The sequence below is a fragment of the Myotis daubentonii genome, chromosome 2 (genome assembly GCF_963259705.1).
Source record: "Myotis daubentonii chromosome 2, mMyoDau2.1, whole genome shotgun sequence".
Taxonomy (NCBI): domain Eukaryota; kingdom Metazoa; phylum Chordata; class Mammalia; order Chiroptera; family Vespertilionidae; genus Myotis; species Myotis daubentonii.
The window spans coordinates 109030689-109058223 of record NC_081841.1 but is presented as its reverse complement, the minus strand read 5'-3'; the positions used below and the strand labels follow the sequence as shown (position 1 = coordinate 109058223).

Genomic DNA, 27535 nt, shown 5'->3' with positions numbered 1-27535 from the left:
TCTTACCAGTCTCTTTGTAGCTTCTTCTAGCAATCCTTGGATATAATACTCCTGTTCAGGTGTTTTTCAGTTGTTTTTTCAGGTTGATTGCTCTATATTTTTGGCTGTAAATCCAGGTTGGCACATGGAGGAGGTGTGCATAGTTTCTACCTCCTCTGCAGCCATCTTTGATCTCCCATATTGTTTTACTCTTAAAACCCTAATATGCAAATTGACCAAATGGTGGAACGACCTGCGGAATGACCAGTAGGTGGTTGGTGGGGTCTGAGAGTGGGCGGTGCCAGGCCAGCCAAGGCGGGTGCCAGTGGGTAGAGGGAGGCAACTGGTGGCGGCAGTGGCGGGGGATGGGGGCAGTGAGTGGGCAGCACCAGGCTACCAGCCAAGGTGGGTGCCAGTGAGGGCCGCCCTGATTGCCCCCAAAATTGGCCTTGATTGCTGGCCAGGCCTAGGGACCCTACCCTATATACTGGGAACAGTCTCTTAGATTTAAAAATTAAAACCAGGCAAGGCTACTCTAACACTGAAAAAACAGGATGATGCAGCAATGACATGCATGGATTCTGGCTTGCATTTTGTGGTCAGCCCTGATTCTGACACTTATAACTGTGTGACAAAGCCAATTACTTAACTTCTCTCTGCTTCAGTTTTTCCTCCCATAAGATGGGGAAAATGGTACTACTGCCTCAGAAGGATCATGTTATGTACTACTTTTATAATCAGGGCAAAAAAATGTAGCTGCCCACACAACAGCAAGATGCCTTTCACCTGTATGAAAAGTATGGTCACTGGTGCATGCAGCATCCCGGGTTGTGAGAGGGATGTCCAACTGCCAGTTTAGGCCTTTAAACCGGCAGTCGGACATCCCCCGAGGGATCCCAGATTGTGTGAGGGAACAGGATGGGCTGAAGGAACCCCCCCCCCCCGCCCGCCTGTGCACGAATTTTGTGCACTGGGCCTCTAGTGGTAGTATAATCCCTCCTCAGGCAAACTTCCAAAGAAGTATAGTTTCCAAACTCGAAGCAAATTAGCTTGACTAAATATCCAGCAATGATATGTTCTAGTATAGTATTTTTCAAGCTGCAATCCAAGAAATCAATGCAGTTTTCATTATAACACTTTAAAAATGAAATTATAGAAAATAGCATACACTGCAGTATTAAAGATAATTTTTATGCACGTGTGTGTGTCTGTGTGTGTGTGAGTGATAACTGGTTGTCCAACAAAATTCATTACTTACTCGGGGGGGCGGGGGGGGTGGAGGTCAATCTTTTAAAAAGGGTAAGGAAGTCATAGGTTAACGGATTACTTTCACATGTTTTTTTCCATTACAAACAAAACAAGACTTAAACCCATACTCACAAAACACAATACACTTATTAAAACCTTTGGAAGTGTACAAAATTAAAGTTTGTATATCTAATCCAAGGTTTTAAGATGGGTATTATCTTGCAAGGTAATTTCTTTCCTTTAATAAATAACATAATGTACATATTATTCTGGAAGCAAATCATCTCCTAACTCTTCATCAGCAAAATCATCCTCCTCCAGTCTTTTCTTGGCCGCAGTCTTTGGTCTTTCTACTTGAGGGCCAAGTGGATCCACATATGAGGCATCTAAGTTCAAAACAGATAGTTACATTAGAATATATATATATTGCAAACAAACAAACATGAAGCCAGTTAGTCTCATAATCAAAACTGTCAGAACAATGCAGAGTGAATAGAAATGCTCTCCCAAGTCATTTCAATTCTCTGTATATATGAAATTCTTAATGCCCAATTATACATTTTTTGCCATTTCATCAGCTTTCAGACCTGTTGTACCTGTGGGGCTGGGTGGGGAACATGGTCACTTGCCTATTTCTTTGTGACTGCTACTTTCATAAGGCTCGTTTGTCCCAGGTAAAGCTCTGAGTTTGGCACTTAGCTGTTCACCTTTACTATTGGCACTACAGTTCTGGCCACTATCTGAAAACACAAAAACAAAAATGCATTTGCTTAACATGTTGAGAAAACAATACTACATCACGAAGTTAAAGCATACTTATTTGCCAAGGTTGTTTTGTTTGAAGCCAACTTCCAAGGGATATAATTCTCTCTCTCTTTTTAAAAATATATTTTTATTGATTTCTGAGAGGAAGGGAGAAGGAGAGAGATAGAAACACCAATGATGAGAGAGACTTACCGATCGGCTGCCTCCCTCACGTCCTCCACTGGGACAAGGCCCACAACCTGGGCATGTGCCCCAACCAGGAATCAAACTGTGACCTCCTGATTCATAGGTCGATCCTCAACTACTGAGCCATGCTGGCTGGGCAGTTCTCTCTTTTGTAATCCTTTTAGTTTTAGTTTGCAAGCCCCTCTCTCCTGGTTTGGTCTGGTCTAAACTGACAATGATAGCGCATTATTGAGTAAGATTATAGTCAATCCCAAGGGATGTAATTCTTATTATCTAAAATTTAAAAGAAATCTCTTGTTGGAAATCTATAATATAGAGGAAACATCACTTAAAAGTCTTTATATGTATTTTTTCAAATGCGTGCTTAATTATAGGTTTCAATTTTACCAATTCACTTGTGAAAAGTTAGAGACTACTTTGCCAAGTTTAATCTGGCAAAGAACAAAGCAACTGGAGAAATAGGAAGTGTTAAGATCAATATGAGCTGTGTCATCAACCTCATATCAAGGCAGCTGAGTGGCCCTAAAACCACATCGAATAGAAACACACACACACACACACACACACACACACACACACACACACACACACACACCAGAAGAGACTGCGCAAGCTCAAACCAGGTACGAGATAACATAGACATACAATCCATTTTCTTCAAACATTTGAAGAATATTTATATAGAAGAACATTAGATTTGTTTGCCCTGCGTAGTACAATCAATTTTGGCTCACTATAAGAAAAAACTTGAAAAGGATGATAGTGTCTGAATATGGAATGGCTGCCATGGGAAATAATGCAATTCACATCACTGAAGAATTTCAGATAAAGTTGAACACTCATATTAGTAAGAAATATTAGTAGTACTTTTGAATCTTAAATCTCTATTGTACATTTTAAAAGAACCACTCCTCCAGTCCCACAATTTTTATTTCTTCCTCTTAAAATAACCACAATATTCTTTTTTTTCTGTTATGAAAGCTTCACTTTCAATGAGAGTAGTCCACAGATATGCTCTGATCATTTCTGAGTATACTTTATATTTTAGCTTATTGACAATGTCAATAAATACGCTTCAAAACAAGATGGCCTTTAAAGTACCCACATTTTAAGGCTGGTCAACTGAACCAAAATTATAAGTTCCCTCTGGGTTCTTATAAAAAACTTACCATTTCCCTGCATTGTAGATATTACTGAAAATAAAATGCAATGAATGTGTCAACATATCTTATTTTGTTCTTCTCTAATTTTTTTGGTACAATTAAGTCAATTTTTTTTTCCATCTACAAGTGCAAATGGGGGTCTTTCAAAGTGCCTGAGTGAGCTCAGCTAAAGAAAGTTTGAAAACTATTGCTCTGGGCAATATTGCTTTCACTTCACTTTTCACACAGATATAAGCTATCTATATGAATATAACAAAAACCCAACATCTCTCTCAGGCATCCAAAGCCTTTCTGAAATCCTAATGTATAATTCCAAGACTGAAGAACAAACTTTTAAAGATGAAAAGTGGCCCTAGCTGGTTTGGCTCAGTGGATAAGCAGCAGTTCTCAACCTGTGGGTCGCGAACAATGAAAATACATCCTGCATATCAGATATTTACATTATGATTCATAACAGTAGCAAAATTACAGTTATGAAGTAGCAATGAAAATAATTTTATGGTTGGGGGTCACCACAACATGAGGAACTGTATTAAAGGGTAACGGCATTAGGAAGGTTGAAAACCACTGGTAGAGCATCAGCCTATGCACTGAAGGGTCCAGGATTTGATTCTGGTCAAGGGCACATGCCCAGGTTGTGGGCTCAATCCCCAGTGCGGGGCATGCAGGAGGCAGCCAATCAATGACTCTCTCTCATTATTAATGTTTCTATCTCTCTCTCTCCCTCCTCTACACTTCCTCTCTGAAATCAATAAAAATATATATTTTTTAAAAAAGATGAAAACTGACCTCCTCAGAAAACTTTAATTATCCAATTGAAAAGCCATGAATAGAATTGTTAAATATTTTCTATTATAAAGACCACTAAGGGTATAATGTGAATATCTTCATTTCATCATTTTCATGAACTTTCATGGAGTAACATTGCCATACAGAGGCAGGTAAAAATGGAGCAATATTAGTAAGTTGGGGTGGGTTTTACGTCCAACAAACAACAATTGCTATTTCATAGAGGGAAGATAAAAACAAATAGGTTCAGAAAATTGAATTGTAAAATCAATTTATCTGAATTATCAATCAACTAACATTTAAACTTCCAAATGATACTTTTATTTTATAAGAGAAATAATCTTAAAATCATAGAATTTAGAGTAACAAGGAATCTTGAAATTTACCTGCACCAGTAAAAAAGAATATCCCTATAAAATGTACAATGTATACGAAGAGATAATTCCCAAAGTAAAATCACAGATGGACAAAAAACATATAGAAATGGTTAACCTTACTTAACCTTAGAAACATAGTAAGTTAAAAAAAGCAAGCCAGAACACTATATACTGAATACCTTTTTAGAAAGCTTAAACACAAGCAAAATGAATATACTGTTTGCATACATGATAAAATTATATATGAAAAGGCAAGAAACTGAAAAATGTAAACCTCAATACATATCCTATCTAATAATAGACAAACATGGTAATTGACCATACCTTTGCTACGCTTCCCATGGGCTAATCAGGGCAATATGCAAATTAACTGCCAACAAAGATGGCGGCTAATTTGCATACGTAGGCACAATGCTGGGAGGCGAAAGGGGAAGGACGGAAGAAGCTGCCTGCCACTGATGGTGATCGGAAACCCAGGTGGCAGGCAAAAGCTGGGGGCCGGCCCTTTACCTGGTCCGCATTCCGACCATGACCCTGGAGGAGTTTGCCAATGGCGCTGCCCAGTCAGACATCCTGATGCTGGAGGAGACCCACAACATCTTCCTGTGGTACACGGTGCCAACAAGACCCCGCTGACCAAGAGGCGAGGCCTGGCCCCGCAGAGGTGCCACCGCTTCGAGTCCTTGGCCTACCACAGCAACCAGTGGCGCCACTGGGGGCGCTGCGACAGCATCCAGTTTGCGGTGGACAGGAGGGTGTTTGTGGCGGGGCTGGGCCTGTATGGGTCCAGCTCCAGGAAAGCCGAGTACAGTGTGAAGATCAAGCTCAAGTGCCTGGGGGTGGTCCTCGGCCCAGAACCTGACCAGGTTCGTGTCCAACGGCTCCAGCAGCACCTTCCCGGACAGGTTCGAGCACCCAGTGCAGGTGGAGCAGGAAACCTTCTACACGGCCAGTGCCGTGCTCGACGGCAGCGAGCTCAGCTACTTCGGGCAGGAGGGCCTGACGGAGGTGCAGTAAGAGAAGGTGACCTTCCAGTTCCAGTGCTCCTCCGACAGCACCAACGGCACCGGGGTGCAGGGCGGGCAGATCCCCGAGCTCATCTTCTATGCCTGAGGCCGTGGGCGTGCAGGCGCTGGGGGGACGGAGGGCCACACTCTTTCTCCTCGGCAGGACAGGCTTCAGGACTCCTAACCTTTTGTGTGCAGCTGGCTGTAGCCAGAGGTATAAATGAGACATTTCTACACGGCCAAAGCCTGGTTCTGAATACAGGGGGCTGGGCCTCATCACATCTCCGGCACATTGGGGTACACACTCTGCTGGTGGCCACCTCTTCCCTGCCTCTGCCCCCCCGCCCCGGTCTCCCCCCTCCCCCACCCCGGCCGGTGTTTGGAGAAGTACCTGTATTTTTTTTTCAAAGTACCTGTATTTTTAATAATTTCTTGACATGGTAAAAGAATTTTACATTACGATCCAAGGGTGGTGGGATGAGGAGAAGGAGCAGCAGAACAATCCAACAAAAAAAAGTGAAACAGAAATGCATGGTGGAAGGGATTTGAAGGGTGGGTAGGGGCATTGCCCAACTAAAATGCAATTGATTTGTTACTGAGTACTATTCATGGGAAGACAGCATCCTGACTCCTTCTCTATACAGCATATTGGGAGTAAAAATGATGCATCCAGGTGGAAATATGATTAGGGGTTGGAAGACAGACAGGGAAAGAAGTCAGAAATAGACACTGAGAGAGTCACTGGCTAGCTGGATGCAAATACTGACTCTCCAGTAGTGATAGAATAAAATAGTGGGGGATATCTCTGGAAGATTCAAGAGATAGGGGGCAACTCTTCTATGGTTTTGACTTGCCCAGTAGATTTCCACAAACACACGTGTACACGCCTATGTTTGCATGCATACACGTATACACATAACTGACTGCCCTCCCTGGAAGCACAGAAGAAGAAGAAGCCACCAGAAGAAGAAGCCGCCCACCTTTGGTCCAGGTGCCAGTGCCTGCGGCTGGCTGCAGCCCAGGAGACAGACAAGCCACCTGCCCGAGGTCCCAGGTTGCAGCCACCCGGAGAAGCTTCCAGCCCTGTGGTCCAGGGTGCCAGCGCCTGTGGCCAGGGAAATAGGTTCTCTCTTCACCTACTGCAGTCATTACTTCAATATTCCCCTTCTAAATTTCTCTCCTGTGCTGCAAACCAACTCCACTTTTCATCGGAAGGATACGGAACAGAGAGAGCAGTGTTAAAAGCTTACATTTTTAAGCCAGTAAGATTGGTACTTAAACATATAAATGGAAAACTAGAGTCCTTAAGGTAACAAAGGCTACAAAGGACAGGGACAGCACATGACCTATTATATCCAGCAATCCATATGGGGACTCAAAACTTTGCAAAGATGACAATTACTGAAGATATGAATCAACTAAAATAGTTGACAGGGACAATTCTTCCATCTTTGAAAATATCTACATCAAGGGAGAAACCAAGATGGCGGCATAGGTAAACACTGGAAATTGCTGCCTCCCACAACAACTACAAAAATATAACTAAAAGAGAAAACGGACATCATCCAGAACTACAGGAAGGCTGGCTGAGTGGAAATTCTACAACTAGAAGGAAAGAGAAAAGCACACTGAGACTCAGAGGAGGTGCAGAAGTAAAGTGCAGGGGTACGGAGGTGTGCGCGGAAAGGGCTGGCAACTGAGGACGCGGCTGTCTTTTTCAATCAGAAGCGAAGTCTTTGGGGACCAAGACTCATATGGGGAGAAACTGGACTGTCTGGCAGCGGGCAAAACTGGGAACTTGAGGACGGCTTTCTCTAAGAGGTGCTAGCAGCGATTACCGGGACACTGAGACGCGGGGACTCTTAGGGCAGGGCTGAGGATCAGCCATAGCTGTTTGCTCTGCCCTGTTTATTTGCTGAGACTCCGCCCCACCCAAGCTGCGGCAGATGTTTTTGCATATGAATGGCCTGGCCCTTTGCAATCTGAAGATTACCTAACAAACTGCAGCTGGGCCAGACAGACCCAGAACTTCCAAGAGAAGGCCTAAGGCCCCACAGCAGCTTGCACTGCTTCACAGCTGGGCCTCATCTGGGCACCTCCAAACCGCAAACAAGGAAGGAGAATTTGCAGATCTCTTTGTAGCTCCTGCTGGGTAGCCTCAGGCAGAGGCTAAATTAGCACCTCCTTAGATCCAAGAGCCAGTGCACCCAGTGGTCAGAGAGAGACCATCCAGATTACAACTCCTCAGATCCATAAGGGACACACTCAGGGGGCAGACTCAGTGAGCACCAAAGCCCCACTGAAGCAAGTCTTGCTCCAGAAGGGTGTCTTCAGCACAGAAGTTCTCCCACCATAGACAAGGCTGATTCTCACAGCCAATTGGCCTGGAGGTCTATTCCTCCCAGTGACACCTACTACAATCAAGGCTTAATTACAACAAGACTGTGCACAAAGCCCACAAAGGGGTGCACCAAGAGTATCCACCTCAGGTAATTGGGGAGGCTGAGCCACTGGTTTCTATAGGACACCTAGCACACAAAGCCACTCTATCAACACAGGGAAGCAGCCAAAATGCAGAGACTAAGAAACAGGTCACAAATGACAGGAATGGAGGAAAGCAAACTACTGGATATAGAGTTCATAACCACGGTTATAAGGTTTTTCAATAATTTTCTAGAAACCGCCGATAAATTTAGTGAGACCCTGGAGGATATGAAAAAAGACCAACTAGAAATTAAGCATACACTTACTGAAATAAAGAATAATATACAGAGATCCAACAGCAGACAAGAGGACCCCAAGAATCAAGTCAAAGATTTGAAATACGAAGAAGCAAAAAACACCCAACCAGAAAAGCAAAAAGAAAAAAGAATCCAAAAATATCAAGTTAGTGTAAGGAGCCTCTGGGAAAACTTCAAGCGCACCAACATCTGGATTATAGGGGTGCCAGAAGGAGAGAGAGAGCAAGATATTGAAAACCTATTTGAAGAAATAATGACAGAAAACTTCCCCCACCTGGTGAAAGAAATAGACTTACAAGTCCAGGAAGCACAGAGAACCCCAAACAAAAGGAGTCCAATGAGGATTGGATTCCAAGACACATCATAATTAAAATGCCAAGAGCAAAAGACAGAGAGAGAATCTTAAAAGCAGCAAGAGAAAAATAGTTAGTTACCTACAAAGGAATACTCAGACGACTGTCAGCTGATTTCTCAACAGAAACCATGCAGGCCAGAAGGGAGTGGCAAGAAATATTCAAAGTGATGAATGCCAAGAACCTACAACCAAGATTACTTTATCCAGCAAAGCTATCATTCAGAACTGAAGGTCAGATAAAGAGCTTCACAGATAAGGAAAAGCTAAAGGAGTTCATCACCAGCAAACCAGTATTATATGAAATGCTGAAAGGTATCCTTTAAGAAGAGGAAGAAGAAAAGGTAAAGATAAAAATTATGAACAGCAAATACATATCTATCAACAAGTGAATCTAAGAATCAAGTGAATAAAAAATCTGATGAACAGAGTAAACTGGTGAATATAATAGAACCAGGGGCATAGAAAGGGAGTGGACTCATAATTCTTGGGGGGAAAGGAGCGTGGGGGTGCAGGAAGAGACTGGACAAAAATCGTGCACTTATGGATGAGTACAGTGGAAGGGGTAAGGGCAGAGGGTGGGGTGGGAACTGGGTGGAGGAGCGCTATGGGGAGAAAAAAAGAGGAACAACTGTAATAATCTGAACTATAAAGATTTAATTTAAAAAATACCTACATCAAGTCTGTTTAAATAGATTTTCATCTGCATAATATAACACATTCTGACAAGACCACCACCACCACCAATGTGGTCAGAGTTGTGCCGATAAATGTTTAATAACTGAGGGACCCCCCGAACCCCCCGGCCCGAGTTCACAAATTTTTGTGCACCGGGCTACTAGTCCTATATAATAAAAGCCTAATATGCTAAGTGTCTGGTCGACTGGTTGGCCATTCAACCAAAGTGTAATATGCTAATGATATGTTAAGGCCGCTCAACAGCTCACTATGATGTGCACTGACCACCAGGGGGCAGACACACTGACTGGTAGGTTAGCTTGCTGCTGAGGTCCGGCCGACTGGGACTGAGCGAGATGGGCCAGACTCGCCCTGGAGCCCTCCCGCAGTCCCTCCCCAGCTGGCAAACCTCCCGTGTCCCTCCCCGGCTCCGATTGTGCACTCGTAGGGTCCCTCGGCTTGGTCTGAGCCCTCTCACAATCCGGGACCCTATAGGTGATGTTGGAGAGCCGGTTTTGGCCCGACCCCACAGACCAGGCTGAGGGAACCCACTGGTGCACAAATTCGTGCACCAGGCCTCTAGCCTATATAATAAAAGCCTAAGTGACCATTACGGCAGAATGACTGGAACGACCGGTTGCTATGATGTGCACTGACCATCAGGGGGCAGACGCTCAATGCAGGAGCTGCCTCCTGGTGGTCAGTGCGCTCCCACAGGGGGAGCGCCGCTCAGCCAGAAGCCAGGCTCACAGCTGGTGAGTGCAGCTGCCATGGTGTTGGGAGCCTCTCCCGACTCTGCAGCAGCAGGAGCAGTGGGCCGGGTTGAGCATGAGCGGTGCCTGGTCCCAATTCGGGCTCCACCCTGGCTGCCTGCCACTTTGGTACACTGCTACATCCCTCAGGGGAAGTCAGACTGCAGGTTTAGGCCGTTGGACATCCCCTAAGGGGTCCTGGACTGTGAGAGGGCACAGGCCAGGCTGAGGGACCCCGCCCCCCCCGCCCCGCACCCAGTGCACAAATTTCGTGCACTGGGCCTCTAGTAACATATAAAACTCATAGTAGTTATGTGTGAAAGAAGCAGAAGACAGAATGCACACAGGTAGGTATAACAGTAATGTCCTGGTTCTAATGTTTTATGATGGCTTTATTAATTTTAATTTTCTTTTTTTTTTAATGTAGTAAGAATCTATTTACGTGTACTTGAGGTGTTTCTTACACGTTCTTAATCATTTCTGGGAACTATCATTGTGTATTTTAACAGTTTTACCAAAATTAGACAGTTTGCTTAGAAGTATTTACCGGAATCGTCACCATTTTAACTGATTCACACAAAAAAACGCCAAAGCCAATCCTCCTTAATTGTAAACAGAAACACTATTCTCGCCATTCCAAGGGTTTAGACACCAATTCTGAGCTCTGTAAGCATGAACTCTTAATATTTGAAAGCACAGTCCCGTGATAACGCCACCGGAAGTACCCGGAGTTGTAAATATTACCAGTATTTTCGTCATTTCACAGCTTTCCACTGGAAACCTCCGTGACTGAATACGACAGTAAATGTAGTAAGAATCTATTTACGTGTACTTGAGGTGTTTGTTACACGTTCTCAATCATTTCTGGGAACTATCATTGTGTATTTTAACAGTTTTACCAAAATTAGACAGTTTGCTTAGAAGTATTTACCGGAATCGTCACCATTTTAACTGATTCACACAAAAAAACGCCAAAGCCAATCCTCCTTAATTGTAAACATAAACACTATTCTCGCCATTCCAAGGCTTTAGACACCAATTCTGAGCTCTGTAAGCATGAACACTTAGTATTTGAAAGCACAGTCCCATGAAAACGCCACCAGAAATACCCGGAGTTGTAAATATTACCAGTATTTTCGTCATTTCACAGCTTTCCACTGGAAACCTCCGTGATTGAAAAGGACAGTAAATGTAGTAAGAATCTATTTACGTGTACTTGAGGTGTTTCTTACACGTTCTTAATCATTTCTGGGAACTATCATTGTGTATTTTAACAGTTTTACCAAAATTAGACAGTTTGCTTAGAAGTATTTACCGGAATCGTCACCATTTTAACTGATTCACACAAAAAAACGCCAAAGCCAATCCTCCTTAATTGTAAACATAAACACTATTCTCGTCATTCCAAGGCTTTAGACACCAATTCTGAGCTCTGTAAGCATGAACACTTAGTATTTGAAAGCACAGTCCCGTGAAAATGCCACCGGAAGTACCCGGAGTTGTAAATATTACCAGTATTTTCGTCATTTCACAGCTTTCGGGAAACCTCCGTGATTGAATACGACAGTAAATGTAGTAAGAATCTATTTACGTGTACTTGAGGTGTTTCTTACACGTTCTTAATCATTTCTGGGAACTATCATTGTGTATTTTAACAGTTTTACCAAAATTAGACAGTTTGCTTAGAAGTATTTACCGGAATCGTCACCATTTTAACTGATTCACACAAAAAAACGCCAAAGCCAATCCTCCTTAATTGTAAACAGAAACACTATTCTCGCCATTCCAAGGGTTTAGACACCAATTCTGAGCTCTGTAAGCATGAACTCTTAATATTTGAAAGCACAGTCCCGTGATAACGCCACCGGAAGTACCCGGAGTTGTAAATATTACCAGTATTTTCGTCATTTCACAGCTTTCCACTGGAAACCTCCCTGACTGAATACGACAGTAAATGTAGTAAGATGCCGGGGTCCAGCCCCAGCAGGTCCAGGGGTCCCCAAAGGTGTGGACGGAGTCGGCGAAGAAGGAATGACACGGAGACAGCGTTCAGTTGATCAGCAACCTAGCCAGGATCTCTAGCCCGGATCTCCAGCCAAGTTCTGGGGTGGATCTCCAGAGAGGTTCTGCTTAGGATCTCCAGCCAGGTTCTGTAGCCATGTTCCCTCGCTAGGTTCTCCAGCCAGGTTCTGTCCAGGCTCTCCAGTCAGGTTCAGTGTCCAGGTTCCAGTCAGGTTCTCCTGCCAATCTCTGTAGTCAGGTTCAGTCCAGGATCCCTTGCCATGTTCTCCCGCTAGGCTCTGTCTCTAGGCTCCGAGGCCAGTCCCTCTCCAGGATCCTCCGGCATGCTCTCTCCAGCGAAGTTCTTCTGTCTCTAGGCTCCGTGTAGGTTCTGTCTTCTTGATTCTGTTCTAAGTTCTCAATTTTAATTTTATTAATATGCTTCATAACAGCACTATACAGATTCTTTTATAGATATCAAACATTACATAATTTAAAATTCATATAATTCTAAATTTAGGATTTAACATCACCTATTAAAATGACTAAAATTAAAAAATATCAGAATAGCAAGTGAAATGAACAAATTTTCTAAGATTTGGTAGTATATATCAAAAGACTTAAAAGTTTTCCCATCAGCAAGATAATGGAACAGGAAGCCCCAGACCTTGTTCCTTTACAAAGACATTGCCTATGGTCCAAAAGCCTTCACGAGAACTCCAGAAAACAGTTAGGATGCTCAAAGGCAAGAACAACTTTATTGAAACAGGTAAGAAAAGCAATTTTATTTCAACTATGTCAGCTCCTACTCACAGCCAACATAGTTGACATTTGGAAGGAAAAGCCCAACTTGCAGGTCTCCCTTGGGAAGAAAGACAACAATAGAATATATATCCAACATTTGGGTTTTTCATGGAACTGCCTGAGAGACTGGTCTGGAGTGCTCCTGAGGAACCAGCATATTTTGGATGCCCGAGAACTGCTAAGAACACAAAAGAGCTCAGTGGCTTGTTGAAGCATCAGAGAACCTCCCCCACTACAGACAAAAGCTGGCACAGCTTGTGATCAAGAGAATGTGTCCAACTCATGGCTTCTTCCTCAGCAGGGAAAGATTGGAATGACATGTACATCCAACATGCCAGCTTTTTAAGGGACTGCCCAAGGGTCTGGTTTCTGTCTCATGTGACTTGTAGCACTAAAGAGGAACTGGCATATTTTGGATACTTGTGGGCTGCAGAGAACAAATGGGGGTTCAGCAGCTTGTTGCAGTGCCAGAGATTCTGCAGTACACCAGAGGACCAAAAGATTACAAATCTTGAAAAAGAAATCATCAAGCCTCTTAAATTGGGAAGTTGCACATAGAAGCAGAAAGAAGATGCATCCCCTAAAAATTTTGAAAAATTCTCATAATCTCTAGCAGGGCTGATGGGTGAAGGTCAAAGCCAGTACAAAAAGACTGGGAGAAGTGGCTGTTTTTGTTTGTTTTTTTTCCAAATGAAAACACAACAAAAAGTAACAAGATACACAAAGAAATACAATAACATGATCCAAAGTAACAAAATAAATCTCCAGAAGTTGACTCTAAAGAAATGGAGATCTATGAACTACCTAACCAAGAATTCAAATTAATTGTCTTAAATGAGCTCAATGTGCTACAAAAGAACACAGACAATAAATAAAATTAGAAAAATCAAGCATGGATAAAATGAGACTATCAACAACGAGATAGAGATAATAAAAACGAACCAAATAGACATTCTGGAGCTAAGGATTACAATAATACAGTAACTGAGTTAAAAAAAATCACTACAAGGGCTCAAAAACAGACATAATCACACATAAAGAATCTGTGGCCCAGTGGTGAAGCTCAGTTGGTTGACCACTGTCCTGTGCACTGAAAGGTTGCTGGTCGATTCCCAATCAGGGCACATACCTGGCTTGCAAGTTTGACTCCTGTTGGGCACATACCTGGGTTGCAGGTTTGACCCCCCAGTTAGTGCACATGCAGAGGGAAACCAATCAAAGTTTCCCTTTCACATCAAGGTTTCTCTCTCCCTTCCTTTCTCTAAGCATGTCCTCAGGTGAGGATTAAAAAAAAAAAAGAATTTGTGAACTCAAAGATAGATAATTTGAAATTACAGAGTCAGAGGAACAAAATAAACACACAGGAAGGAAAGAAGGAAGGAAGGAAGGAAGGAAGGAAGGAAGGAAGGAAGGAAGGAAGGGGAAAAGAAAAACTGAAAAAAGCCTAAGAGAATCATGGAACACTGTAAGTAGATCAATATATGTACTATGGGAGACCCAGAAGAAGAGAGAGAATGAGACAGAGATTATTTAAAGAAATGATCAAAGAAAACTTGCCAAATATGAGGAAGGAAATGAACATCTAAGTTCAAGAAGCTCAAAGGACTCCAACTAGAATGTATCCAAAAAGACCCACATGGAGACACATTATAACCAAAAGAGAATCTTAAAACCAGCAAGAGAAAAGTGACTAATCATGTACAAGGTAATCTGATTATCAACAGATTTCTCAGTAGAAACATTACAGGCCAGAACGGAGTGAGATGATATATTCAAAATGCTGAAAGAAAAATCTTCCAACCAAGAATATTATATCTGGCAAAACTGTTCTTCAAAAGTAAAGAAGTGGAGAACCAAGATGGCAGCATAGACAAATCCCTGTACTTGCTGCCTCCCACAACCACATCAAAATTACAACTAAAATACAGAACAACCATCATCATCCAGAACCGCTAGGAAGCTGGCTGAATGGAAGTGCTACAACCAGAGAAGTAAAGAAGAAAGCACACTGAGACTGGTAGGAGGTGTGAGGTGCGGGACAGGTTGGTCTGGCAGCCACGTGGGCTGCTTTTTTAATCAGGAGGAGATCGCCTCTGCGGAGGCTGCCAGGAGGATCAAGGGGTCCCAGCCCCACACCAGATGCCCAGCCCAGGGTCCCAGAGCTAGGAAAAGAAGTTCCTACAGGCAATAAGAACTACAGGCTGTAAAAACCAGTGCGGATTAGGGCTGAGTGACACACAGGCTGCTGGAGACCCAGCTGCTCCTTTTAAAAAGGCTGGCACCACGAACTGAATTTACAAGCTCCTACTTCCTCTGAGCTCCAGTGCTGGGCAAAGCTCTGGGAGACCCAGACACACACGGGCAGAAACTAGATTGTCTGGCATCAGGGCAGGAACTCAGGGGTGGCTTTCTTCCAGACGGAGGTGCTCCCAGTGGTCATTGTTCCTGTGTTGGGACCTCCTCAGTTATAGGGCTGACTGGCAGCCATTTCTGTTTGCTCCACCCTGGTGATTTCCTGAGATCCTGCCCCACCCAATTTACAACCCCACCCAAGCTGTGGGCAACAGCTTTTGCATATGAATGGCCTGTCCTTTCTCAAACTAAAAACCTAGGTCGTGGAGCCCCAAACCTATCAATAAAAGGCCCAAGACCCAGCACCAGCACCAGCCTGCCTTGCTTCACAGCTGGGCCTTGTCTGGGCACTTCCAAACCTGATACAAAGAGGAGGAATCTGCAGATCTCTCTGTAGCTCCTGTGGGTGGCCCCATGCAGTGGCTGACTTTGTAACTCCCGGGAGACCCAAGAGCCAGACTCAGTGAGCACCAAAGCCCCACTGAAGCAAGTTCTGCTCCATAAGGGTGTCTCCTGCATAGCTCTCCCACTGTAGTTGCAGCTGGTTCCCACAACAAATTGTCCTGGAGGTCAATTCTTCCCAGTGACACCAACAACAATCAAGGCTCAACTACAACAAGACTGTGCACACAGCTCACAAAGGGGTGTACCTAGAGTGTCCACCTCAGGTGACTGAGGAGGCTGAGCCACTGGGCCCCTATAGGACACCTACCACACAAGGCCACTCTATCAACTCAAGGAGACTTAGCAGCTCTACACAATACATAGAAGCAAACATAGGGAAGCACCCAAAATGCGGAGACAAAGAAACAAGTCACAAATGAAAGAAATGGAAGAAAGCAAACTACTGGATATAGAGTTCAAAACCACAGTTATAAGGTTACTCAGGAATCTTCTAGAAACCTCTAAGGGACTTAGTGAGAATTTCAAGGATCTTAGTGAGAATGCAAAAAAAAAAAAAAAAAAAAATGGAAAAGGACCAGTCAGAAATTAAGCATACATTGACTGAAAAAAATAATAATATACAGTGATTCAACAGTAGACTAGAGGATCCTGAGAATCAAATCAATGATTTGAAATATGAGGAAGCAGAAAACATCCTTGTAATCAAGTGTTATGGCAGAAATCAGGCTGGTGGAAAGCAAGAAACCAGACACACTCAGAGGTTCAAATAAGGACTCTTTAATTACACTGATGCCTATTCAGCAGAGTCCTCTCCAGAGGCTGAGCCCTAAACAAAGTGGGGTTTAGCATTTTATAGTTTCTCAGGCTCTTTGTCTCCCATATATGGCATATACAAACATTCTAGACATTCTTTCTATGTTACATGTTAAGTTTCCGTGTATCTGTTGCGATTTGGGAAGAGGGCTGTAACCTGAGACAGTAGAAGCTTGACTGGCAGCAGAGCAAAAGCAGAAGAAGCAAGCAGGATTACAGAAGCTGAGGCGTGGATATGGTGATGCAAGTCGGGAGGGTGCCTGCCATCTCACCAGAAGAGCAAAAAGAAAAAAAGAATCCAAAATTATGAAGGTAGTATAAGGAGCCTCTGGGAAAACTTCAAGCGTACCAACATCCGAATTATTGGGGTGCTAGAAGAAGAGAGAGAGCAAGATATTGAAAACCTATTTGAAGAAATAATGACAGAAAACTTCCCCTATCTGGTGAAAGAAATAGACTTACAAGTCCAGGAAGCACAGAGAACCCCAAACAAGAGGAACCCAAAGAGGACCACACCAAGACACATCATAATTAAAATGCCAAGGGCAAAAGACAGAGAGAGACTCTTAAAAAGCAGCAAGAGAAAAGCAGTTAGTTACCTGCCAGGGAGTGCCCATACGACTGTCAGCTGATTTCTCAACAGAAACTATGCAGGCCAGAAGGGGTTGGCAAGAAATATTCAAAGTGATGAATAGCAAGGACCTACAACCAAGATTACTTTACCCAGCAAAGCTAACATTTAGAATTGAATGTCAGATAAAGAGCTTCACAGACAAGAAAAAGCTAAAAGAGTTCATCACCAGCAAACCGGTATTATATGAAATGCTGAAGGGTATTCTTTAAGCAGAGGAAAAAGAAGAAAAAGGTAAAGATAAAAAATATGAACAACAAAGTGGCAACAAATACATATCTATCAACAATTGAATATAAAAATCAAACGAATAAAAAATCTGATGAACATAATAAACTGATAAATGGAATAGAATCAGGGGCATGGAAATGGAATAGTCTGATGATTCTCAGAGGGAAAGGGGTGTGGTGGGATGGGGGAAGAGATTAGACAAAGATCTTATATGCATGTATGCATTACCTATGTACACAGACTATAGGGTGGCGAGGGCCTGGGGCGGGGTGGGAACCGGGTGGAGGGGAGCTATAGGGAGAAAGAAGAGGGACCTCTATAATAATCTCAACAATAAAGATTAATTAAAAAAAGTAAATGAGAAGTAATTGCCTTCCTGGATAAACAAAAACTAAGGGATTTTATCACCTGCTTTGTAAGAACTGCTAAAGGGAGTCCTTCAAGTTGAAACAAAAGGATGCTAAACAACAAAAAAGCATATAAAGCTCCTTGGTAAAGGTAAATAGACAAACACAGAATCCTGCAATACTGTCATGGTGGTGGATAAATCACTTTTAATTCAAGTATAGAATATAAACAATAAAACCATAAAATAAGTATAACTATAAAACTATGTTAATGAACACAAAATATTGCAACATCAGTAACATAAAGTGAGGGAAGGAAGATATAAAAAGAAGTAGAGGTTTTTGTATTCAATTGAAGTTATTAATTTAAAGTAGACATATAATTATAGGATATTTTATGTAATTCTCAGGGTAATCACAAAAAATACACATAGAAAATGCACAAAAGAAAATGAAAAATAAAAAAGGACAAGACATACAAAAATATTAACAAAATGACAATAGTAAGAACTTCCCTAGCTATAATTTATTATTATTATTTTTAATCCTCACCCGAAGATATTTTTCCATTGATTTTTAGAGACATTGGAAGAGAAAGGAAAAGACAGAGAGAAATATCGATGTGAGAGAAATACATCGATTGGTTGCCTCCTGCATGCACCCCAACCAGGGTCTGGGCCGGGGAGGAGCCTGCAACCAAGGTACGTGTCCTTGACCAGAATCGAACCCGGGACCTTTTGGTCTGCAGGCCAACACTCTATCTACTGAACCAAACCAGCTAGCGCTAACTATAATTATTTTAAAAGTAAATGGACTAAACTCCTCAATCAAAAAGACAGAGTGGCTAAATGGTTAAAGAAAAAAAAGTTCCAACTATATGTTATCTATATGAGACTCACTGTAGATATAATGACATACGTAGGCTGAAAGTGAAAGATAGCTAAAGATATTTCATGTAAATGGTAATCCAAGAGAGCAGGAGTGGCCATACCTATTTTCAGACAAAATAGACTTTAAGTAAAAACTGTCACAAGGTTACCTATAAGGGAGTACCCATACGACTGTCAGCTGATTTCTCAACAGAAACTTTGCAGGCCAGAAGGGAGTGGCAAGAAATATTCAAAGTGATGAATAGCAAGAACCTACAACCAAGATTACTTTATCTAGCAAAGCTATCATTCAGAATTGAAGGTCAGATAAAGAGCTTCATAGATAAGAAAAAGCTAAAGGAGTTCATCACCACCAAACCAGTACAATATGAAATGCTGAAAGGTATCCTTTAAGAAGAGGAAGAAGAAAAAGGTAAAGATACTAATTATGAACAACAAATACACATCTATCAACAAGTGAATAAATAATCTGATGAACAGAATAAACTGGTGATTATAATAGAATCAGGGGCATAGAAAGGGAGTGGACTGACTATTCTTGCAGGGGGGAAAGGGGTGTGGGTATGCAGGAAGAGACTGGACAAAAATCGTGTACCTATGGATGAGGACAGTGTGGGGGGGGGTGAGGGCGGAGGGGGGGGGTGGGAACCGGGTGGAGGGGAGCTATGGGGGGGAAAAAGAGGAACAACTGTAATAATCTGAACAATAAAGATTTAATTAAAAAAAAACTGTCACAAGGACATTATAGAAGGATCAAGAGGTCAATTCACTAGGAAGATGTAACAATTACAAATATAGACACATCTTAACAGCACAGAGATCCAAATGTATGAAGCAAACAATGACAGAATTGGAGAAAGAAAAAGACAGTAACACAATAGTAGTAGAAGATTTCAATATCTTACTTTCAATAATAAATAGGTCAATCAGTTCAGAAGATCAACAGAAAATTGAGTACTTGAACAACATTATAGACCTAGTACACTTAATCCATAATAATAAAAGCATAATATGCAAATTGACCAGACAGCCGAACAGCAGAACGATCTTCTGGACAACCTTCCGGATGAAGCCAGGGCTGTGAGGGCTGAGGCAGCCAGGGCTGAGAAGGCCTACTCTTGCACGAATTTCATGCATAGGGCCTCTAGTAGATATATAAAGAACACTTCATCCAACAACAGCAGAATATATGTTCTCAAGTGCACATAGACTGTTCTCCAGGATACAGTGCATGTTAGCCATAAAACCAGTTTTAATAAATTTAAGAAGATTGAAACCATACCAGGTATATTTTCTGATCGCAATGAAAATGAAACTAGAAACTAATAAAAAAGAACTGAAAATTCACAAATATGTCAAAATTAAACACACTCTTAAACACCAATGGGTCAAAGAAGAAATCACAAGGGAAATTAGAAAATATCTTGACATAAATGAAAATAAAAACACAAAATACTGAAACTTATGAGATGTGGCAAAAGCAGTTCTACAAGGGAAATGCAATAACTGTAAAAACATACATTAAAAAAGAAAAAGATATCAAATCAATACCCTACCTAAACACCTCAAGGAATTAAAAAAAAAAAAGATCAAAGTTAGCAGAAGGAAGGAAATAATAAATATTAGAGCAGAAATAAACATAATATGTAATAAAATAGAAAAAGTAAAACAAAACTAAGGCAGGTTTTTTAAAAGATCAACAAAATTGCTAAACCCTTAGGTCTAAACTGAGAAAAAGAGAAGAATCAAGTGACCAAAACGGGAGCCGTAGCTGGGTGGCACAGTTTGTTGGAGCATCGGCCTGTACACCAAAAGGTTGTAGGTTTGATTCCTGGTCAGGGACATATCTATGTTGCAGGTTCAAATCCAGCACATCGATGTTTATCTCTCTATCTTTCTCCCTCTCAAGAAAATAAAAATAAAAATCAATAAACATAACCTCAAGTGAGGATTAAAATAAAAAAGACAAAACAAACAAACCAGAAATGAAAGGAGACATTAAAACTGATGCCACAGAAATAAAAAGGAGCATAAGAGACATCTATAAATAATTCTATGTGACAAACTGGAGAACACAGAAGAAATGGATAAATTTCTAGAAATAAATCTCTGAATCATGAAGAAGTAAAATAACGAACAGACTGATAACTAGTAAAGAGATTAAATCAGTAATAAAATACCTCCCAACAAAGAAATGCTCTGGACCAGATGGCGTTGCTGGAGAATTCTACCAAATATTTAAAGAAGAAATAACATCAATCCTTCTCAAATCTTTCCAAAATATTGAAGAGGAGGGAACACTTCCAATCTCATTCTATGAGGCCAGCATACACTGACATCAAAATCTGACAAAAATACTGCAAGAAAACTACGTAACAATATCCCTGATGAACACTGATGCAAAAACCCTCAACAAAAGGATAGCAAACCAAATTCAACAACACATTAAAAGGATTATACATTTTGGCCAAGTGGGATTTATTCTTGGAATGCAAGGAATATAATAATAAATCAGTATAATATATCACATTAATAAAGCAAACAACCCATACGATAATTTCTTTGATGCAGAAAGGCATCTGACAATTTGACATTTTTTTAAGATAAAATACGAAACCAAGCATGTCAAACTTAAAGGCTAATACAGGCCAAATAAACAAGGTTTAAGTTTATGTGGGCCACAAAAAAACAAAAGCTTCAATTTTCATAGAAATGTGGGTTTATTTCGATAGAGACATGCTGAATACAAACGGCTGAAATAAATGAGTAATCGTTAACATAAAATAATAGAACATTTTAATAAAAATTAATATTTTTTTCTTGAACATTTACCAGTCACTGAATAACTGCACAAATTAATAAGCACAACACAAATAAACCTATGTTTCTTGGTTTGTTTCTAAATATTTTTATTGATTTCAGAGAGGAAGGGAGAGGGAGAGAGAGATAGAAACATCAATGATGAGAATCACTGATTGGCTGCCTCCTGCATACTGGGGATTGAGCCCACAACCAGGGCATGTGCCCTTGACTGGAATTGAACCTGGGACCCTTCACTCCACAGGCAGATGCTCTATCCACTAAGCCAAACTGGCGAGGGCCTATTTTTCTTCTTCTCCGAAAAGTAAATATTTCCTGTTGTGCACACCAGACAAGTCAGTACAAGACTAATGACATGGCAATTGGCTGCTAAAAGATTCACTGCTGGTATTAATGGAGAGAAATGGTGCACCTGCGTGTATGGCACCTAAGGGAAATGAATGTAACATGATTATAGTAATTAGTCATTAGTGAACATTGGAGTTTCTTATTAATAACTAGTGGCCTGGTGCATGAATTCGTGCCCATCGAAAGGAAATTATTTAGAAGAAATATTTTAATATTGCTATTTGCCCTTTCTCTATAATAGAAATGTCAACAAAAATCACGATCAACAATGACAGATCAAAATACGCGCGACTGGCACCAGCAAGAGCTTTATATATACCACGCATGCGCGAGTCAACTTAGCCTTATATATATACTAGGGGTCCGGTGCACGAAATTCGTGCACTGGGTGTGTGTGGGGGGGAGTGTCCCTCAGCCCAGCCTGCCCCCTCTCATATACTGGGAGCCCTCAGGCGTTGACCCCCATCACCCTCCAATCGCAGGATCAGCCCCTTGCCCAGGCCTGACGCCTCTGGCCTAGGCGTTGGGCCCGGGCAGCGGGGACCTGCAATGGCAGCGGGGGGCGCCGCGATTGCACGGGCTCCGCCCCTGCCCCTGCAGGATGCCTCTGGCTGAGGCGTCCGGCCCAGGCAGCGGGGACCCACAGCTGCAGCGGCCCCGCGATCGTGGGCTTCGCTTTAGGCCCAGGCAAGGGACCCCTAGCTCCTGGGACTGCCAGCTTTGACCGTGCCCAGCTCCCATCGCTGGCTCCACCCCTACTTCCTGCTATCACTGGCCAGGGCGGAAAAGGCACCTGATTCTCCCATCATAGCTGGGGGGCAGGGCAAAGGCGGCCCCAGGGCCGCCTTTGCCCTGCCCCCCAGCTCTTAGCTCCCCCCTGGGTTTCCGATCACTGTCAGTGGCAGGGGGCTTCTTCCTGCTTTCCCTTTCGCCTCCCTGCATTGTGCCTACATATGCAAATTAGCCGCCATCTTGTTGACAGTTAACTGCCAATCTTAGTTGGCAGTTAACTGCCAATCTTAGTTGGCAGTTAATTTGCATATAGCTCTGATTAGCCAATGAAAAGGGTATCGTCGTACGCCAATTACCATTTTTCTCTTTTATTAGTGTTGATAGAACTAGAGGTCCAACGCAGGAAATTCTTGCAAGTGGCGCAGCCCTCGCAGCTGCCGTGGCTTGCCTTGGCCTTCAAAGCTGCGGCTTTGTCCAGTAGGTGGTTCGGAAGGACGTCTGGTCTAATTAGCATATTATGCTTTTATTATTATAGATAAACTCGCTTAATTAGATCTGCTTTCTGATTTAACTAAACTTTTTCAAGCCCAGTGAAGCACCCCAACTTCTCTTTCAAGTAATTGTCAGCAACACTGCAGTAAAGATCAACATGAAGCAGATTATTATTGTAGATCATGCAGGGAGAACAAAGAGTGAAATATTTAACTGCAGCAGTGTTTGACTATATTCTGCGCAGTGAGAAAACCTTAAGTCATTTTCAAGGTCCACCATTTCTTACTTCTTTTCAGTCAGGTCAAGTTTCTAAGCTTTCTAAATCTCTGTTTTCTGGCTAATGAAAAGAAAATAGGATTCCACAAAGTCTCCTATCTACCTACTCCAGGATTTCTGTGAGGATCAAATGAGATGAGGCACGTGAAAATGCTTCACAGACATTTGGTTAAAGTGTAAAATGTTTCCACCTGGCTATAAAGCAAGTCATGTTCCTGGGCTGAAGAAACTCCAGGGAGGCTAGTTGCTAGGGAGAGGAAGCTGGGCATTGCTACATGATGTCATTACCCAGCGCCCACAGAAACTGTTTCCAGGCTGTGCTGGGCTGTGGGCTGATTTTGCGCCATGGAATCTCGGCAGCGTTGGCTGTGATTTGGTGGGCTGTCGCTCTGAGGTGGTGGCGGGGCCTGTGTCCCACTTGGGGGAAGCTGAGTGTTGCTTTGAGGGCACCAGGTCTGTAGTGCCGTTTATTGTTAAATGGTCTGTCACTAGGGAGAGGAAGCCGGGCATTGCTATGTGATGTCATTACCTGGCGCCCACAGCTACCATTACCAGGCTGGGTTGGGTTGTGGACCACATTTTGCCCCATGGGGCCTCAGCAGCGTCGGCTGCAATTTGCTGGGCTGTGGATCTGGGGTGGTGGCGGGGCCTGTGTCCCAGTTGGGGATGCTGAGTGTTGCTTTGTAGGCGCCAGGTCCAAGGTGCCGTTTCTTTGTAAATGGCCAGTGTGCGTCATGGCAGCTCCTGTGTTGAGTGTCTGCCCTCTGGTGGTCAATGCATCTCATAGCAACTGGTCAGACACTTAGCATATTAGCCTTTTATATATATATAGATTATGTATAACAGGATATTGTAAAAATTAAGCTACAAAATTTTTATTAAAAGTTTCTTACATACTGTTATATTGGCTGGGCCACAAAAATATTTGTTGTGGGCCGCATGTGGCCTGCAGGCCACAAATTAGACATGCTTGCACTAAACAAACTAAGAATAGAAGGAAATGACCTGAACATAATAAAGGGCATATATGAAAAACCCACAGTGAACATAATACTAGATGGTGAAAAATTGAAAGCTTTCCCTCTATGACCAGGAATAAGGCAACAATGACCACTCTTACCACTTTTATTCAACACTAGAGGCCCAGGGGGCATGGGAGGGGATGGGTCCCCTCGGCCCGGCCTACACCCTCTCACAATCTGGGATCCCTGGCTCCTTACTGCCCTCCTGCTCACTCCTTACTGCTTGGCTTGCTGCTCCTTAGCACTGCTGTGGAGGCAGGAGAGGCGCCCGCCACCACCACTGCACTTGGCAGCCATGAGCCCAGCTTTTGGCTGAGCAGCGCTCCCCCTGTGGGAGCGCACTGACCACCAGGGGGCAGCTCCTTCATTGAGGAGCTGCCCCCTGGTGGTCAGTGCGCATCATAGCAACTGGTCGTTCTGGTCATTCCACCAAAACGGTCGCTTAGACTTTTATTATATAGCTAGTACTGGAAGTTCTAGGTAGAGTAGTTAGCAAAAAAAAAAAAAAAAAAAGACATTCAAAAAGGAAGGGAAAAAGTTAAATTCTGTCTGTTCATAAATGACATGACCTTATTATACATAGAAAACCCTAAAGACACTGACAAAAGACTGTTAGAACTAATAAACAAATCCAGCAAAAGTTGTAGGGTCAAAATCAATTACATGTCTAAACACTAACAATGGACAATCTAAAAATGAAATTAAGAACACAATTCCATTTACAAATGGATAAAAAAGAATAAAATACTTAAAAAATATACATGTAATAAAGGAGGTGAAAAATTTGTACACTGAAAATTACAAAACACTACTGAAAGAAATTAAGGAAGACACAAATGATAGAAAGACATTCCATGTTCATGGATTGCAAGACTTAACACTCTTAAAATGGCCATACTACCCAAAGAAATCTCCAGATTCAATGCAATCCCTATTAAAATCCAAATGAGGGGAGAAACCAAGATGGCTGCATAGGTAAACACCTGAAATTGTTGCCTTGCACAACCACTTCAAAAATACAGCTAAAAGACAAAATGGACATCATCCAGAACTACAGGAAGGCTGGCTGAATGGAAATTCTACAACTAGAAGGAAAGAGAAAAGCACACTGAGACTCAGAGGCGGTACAGAAGTAAAGTGCAGAGGCACGGAGGTGCATGCGGAAAGCGCTGGCAACTGAGGACACGGTTGTCTTTTTCAATTGGGAGGGAGACAAAAGCTCCCAACTGCTCTAAACTCCAGTTCTGGGCGAGTCTCTGGGGACCCAGACTCATACAGGGAGAAACTGGACTGTCTGGAGGTGGGCGGAACTCGAGGGCGGCTTTCTCTCAGAGGTGCTTGCAGCGATTACTGCAGAACCCTGAGACCCGGGGACTCTTAGGGCAGGGCTGAGGATCAGCCATAGCTGTTTGCTCCACCCTGTTGATTCCCTGAGACCCCGCCCCACCCAAGCTGTGAGCAGAGGCTTTTGCATATGAATGGCCTGGCCCTTTGCAATCTAAAATTACCTAACAAACTGCAGCTGGGTCAGAGAGACCCAGAACATCCAAAAGAAAGCCCAAGGCCCCACAACACTTGCAATGCTTCACAGCTGGGCCTTATCTGGGCACCTCCAAACCCCAAACAAAGAAGAGGAACCTGCAGATCTCTCCATAGCTCCTGCTGGGTAGCCTCAGGCAGAGGCTAAATTAGCACCTCCTTAGATCCAAGAGCCAGTGTACCCAGTGGTCAGAGTGGGACCATCCAGATTACAACTCCTCAGATCCATAAGGGACACACTCAGGAGGCAGACTCAGTGAGCACCAGAGCCCCACTGAAGCAAGTCTTGCCCCATAAGGGTGTCTCCAGGACAGAAGTTCTCCCACTGTAAACACAGCTAATTCTCACAGCCAAATGGCCTGGAGGTCAATTCCTCCCAGTGATACCTACTACAATCAAGGCTTTAACTACAACAAGACTGTGCACAAAGCGCACAAAGGGGTGCACCAAGAGTGTCCACCTCAGGTTATTGGGGAGGCTGAGCCACTGGTTTCTATAGGACACCGAGCACACAAAGCCACTCTATCAACACAATGCAGAGACTAAGAAACAGGTCACAAATGACAGGAATGGAGGAAAGCAAACTACTGGATATAGAATGCAAAACCATGGTTATAAGGTTTTTCAAGAATTTTCTAGAAACCATCGATAAATTTAGTGAGACCCTCGATAAATCTAGTGAGACCCTCGAGGTTATGAAAAAGGACCAACTAGAAATTAAGCATACACTGACTGAAATAAAGATTATTATACAGAGATCCAACAGCAGACTAGAGGATCGCAAGAATCAAGTCAAAGATTTGAAATACAAAGAAGCAAAAAACACCCTACCAGAAAAACAAAAAGAAAAAAGATTCCAAAAATATCAAGATAGTGTAAGGAGCCTCTAGGACAACTTCAAGCATACCAACATCCGAATTATGGGGGTGCTAGAAGAAGAGAGAGAGCAAGATATTGAAAACCTATTTGAAGAAATAATGACAGAAAACTTCCCCCACCTGGTGAAAGAAATAGACTTACAAGTCCAGGAAGCACAGAGAACCCCAAACAAAAGGAATCCAAAGAGGATTGGATTCCAAGACACATCATAATTAAAATGCCAAGAGCAAAAGACAGAGAGAGAATCTTAAAAGCAGCAAGAGAAAAATAGTTAGTTACCTACAAGGGAATACTCAGACGACTGTCAGCTGATTTCTCAACAGAAACCATGCAGGCCAGAAGGGAGTGGCAAGAAATATTCAAAGTGATGAATACCAAGAACCTACAACCAAGATTACTTTATCCAGCAAAGCTATCATTCAGAATTGAAGGTCAGATAAAGAGCTTCACAGATAAGGAAAAGCTAAAGGAGTTCATCACCAGCAAACCAGTATTATATGAAATGCTGAAAGGTATCCTTTAAGAAGAGGAAGAAGAAGAGAAAGGTAAAGATACAAATTATGAACAACAAATACACATCTATCAACAAGTGAATCTAAAAATCAAGTGAATAAATAATCTGATGAACAGAATAAATTGGTGAATATAATAGAATCAGGTACATAGAAAGGGAGTGGACTGACAATTCTCGGGGGGAAAGGGGTGTGGGGGGTGTGGGAAGAAACTGGAAATAAATCGTACACCTATGGATGAGGACAGTGGGGGTGGTGGGTAAGGGCAGAGGGTGGGGTGGGAACCGGATGGAGAGGAGCTATGGGGGGATAAAAGAGGAACAACTGTAATAATCTGAACAATAAAGATTTAATTAAAATAAAAAAAATCCAAATGAATTTTTTTTTGCAGAAATTGAAAGACA

At 42.5% G+C, this 27535-nt stretch overlaps 1 protein-coding gene and 1 pseudogene across 4 annotated transcripts in view; one reads left to right on the top strand and one right to left on the bottom strand.

Annotated features, from left to right (window-relative positions):
* Positions 1-1051: 1051 nt before the first annotated feature.
* IFT88 (intraflagellar transport 88) overlaps positions 1052-27535 on the bottom strand; it is a 164550-nt gene continuing 138066 nt past the window's right edge. For 3 of the 4 annotated variants that reach the window (XM_059684205.1, XM_059684202.1, XM_059684204.1), the window contains 2 exons: positions 1857-1967; positions 1052-1613 (listed from right to left, as the gene is read on the bottom strand). In XM_059684205.1, coding sequence (XP_059540188.1) covers positions 1492-1613; positions 1857-1967 — 233 coding nt within the window. In that variant the 3' untranslated portion in view covers positions 1052-1491. The remainder of the gene's footprint in view (positions 1614-1856; positions 1968-27535) is intronic. The other variant, XM_059684203.1, reaches the window with a different exon arrangement.
* Positions 2935-5823, top strand: LOC132225862 (BTB/POZ domain-containing protein 6-like; annotated as a pseudogene).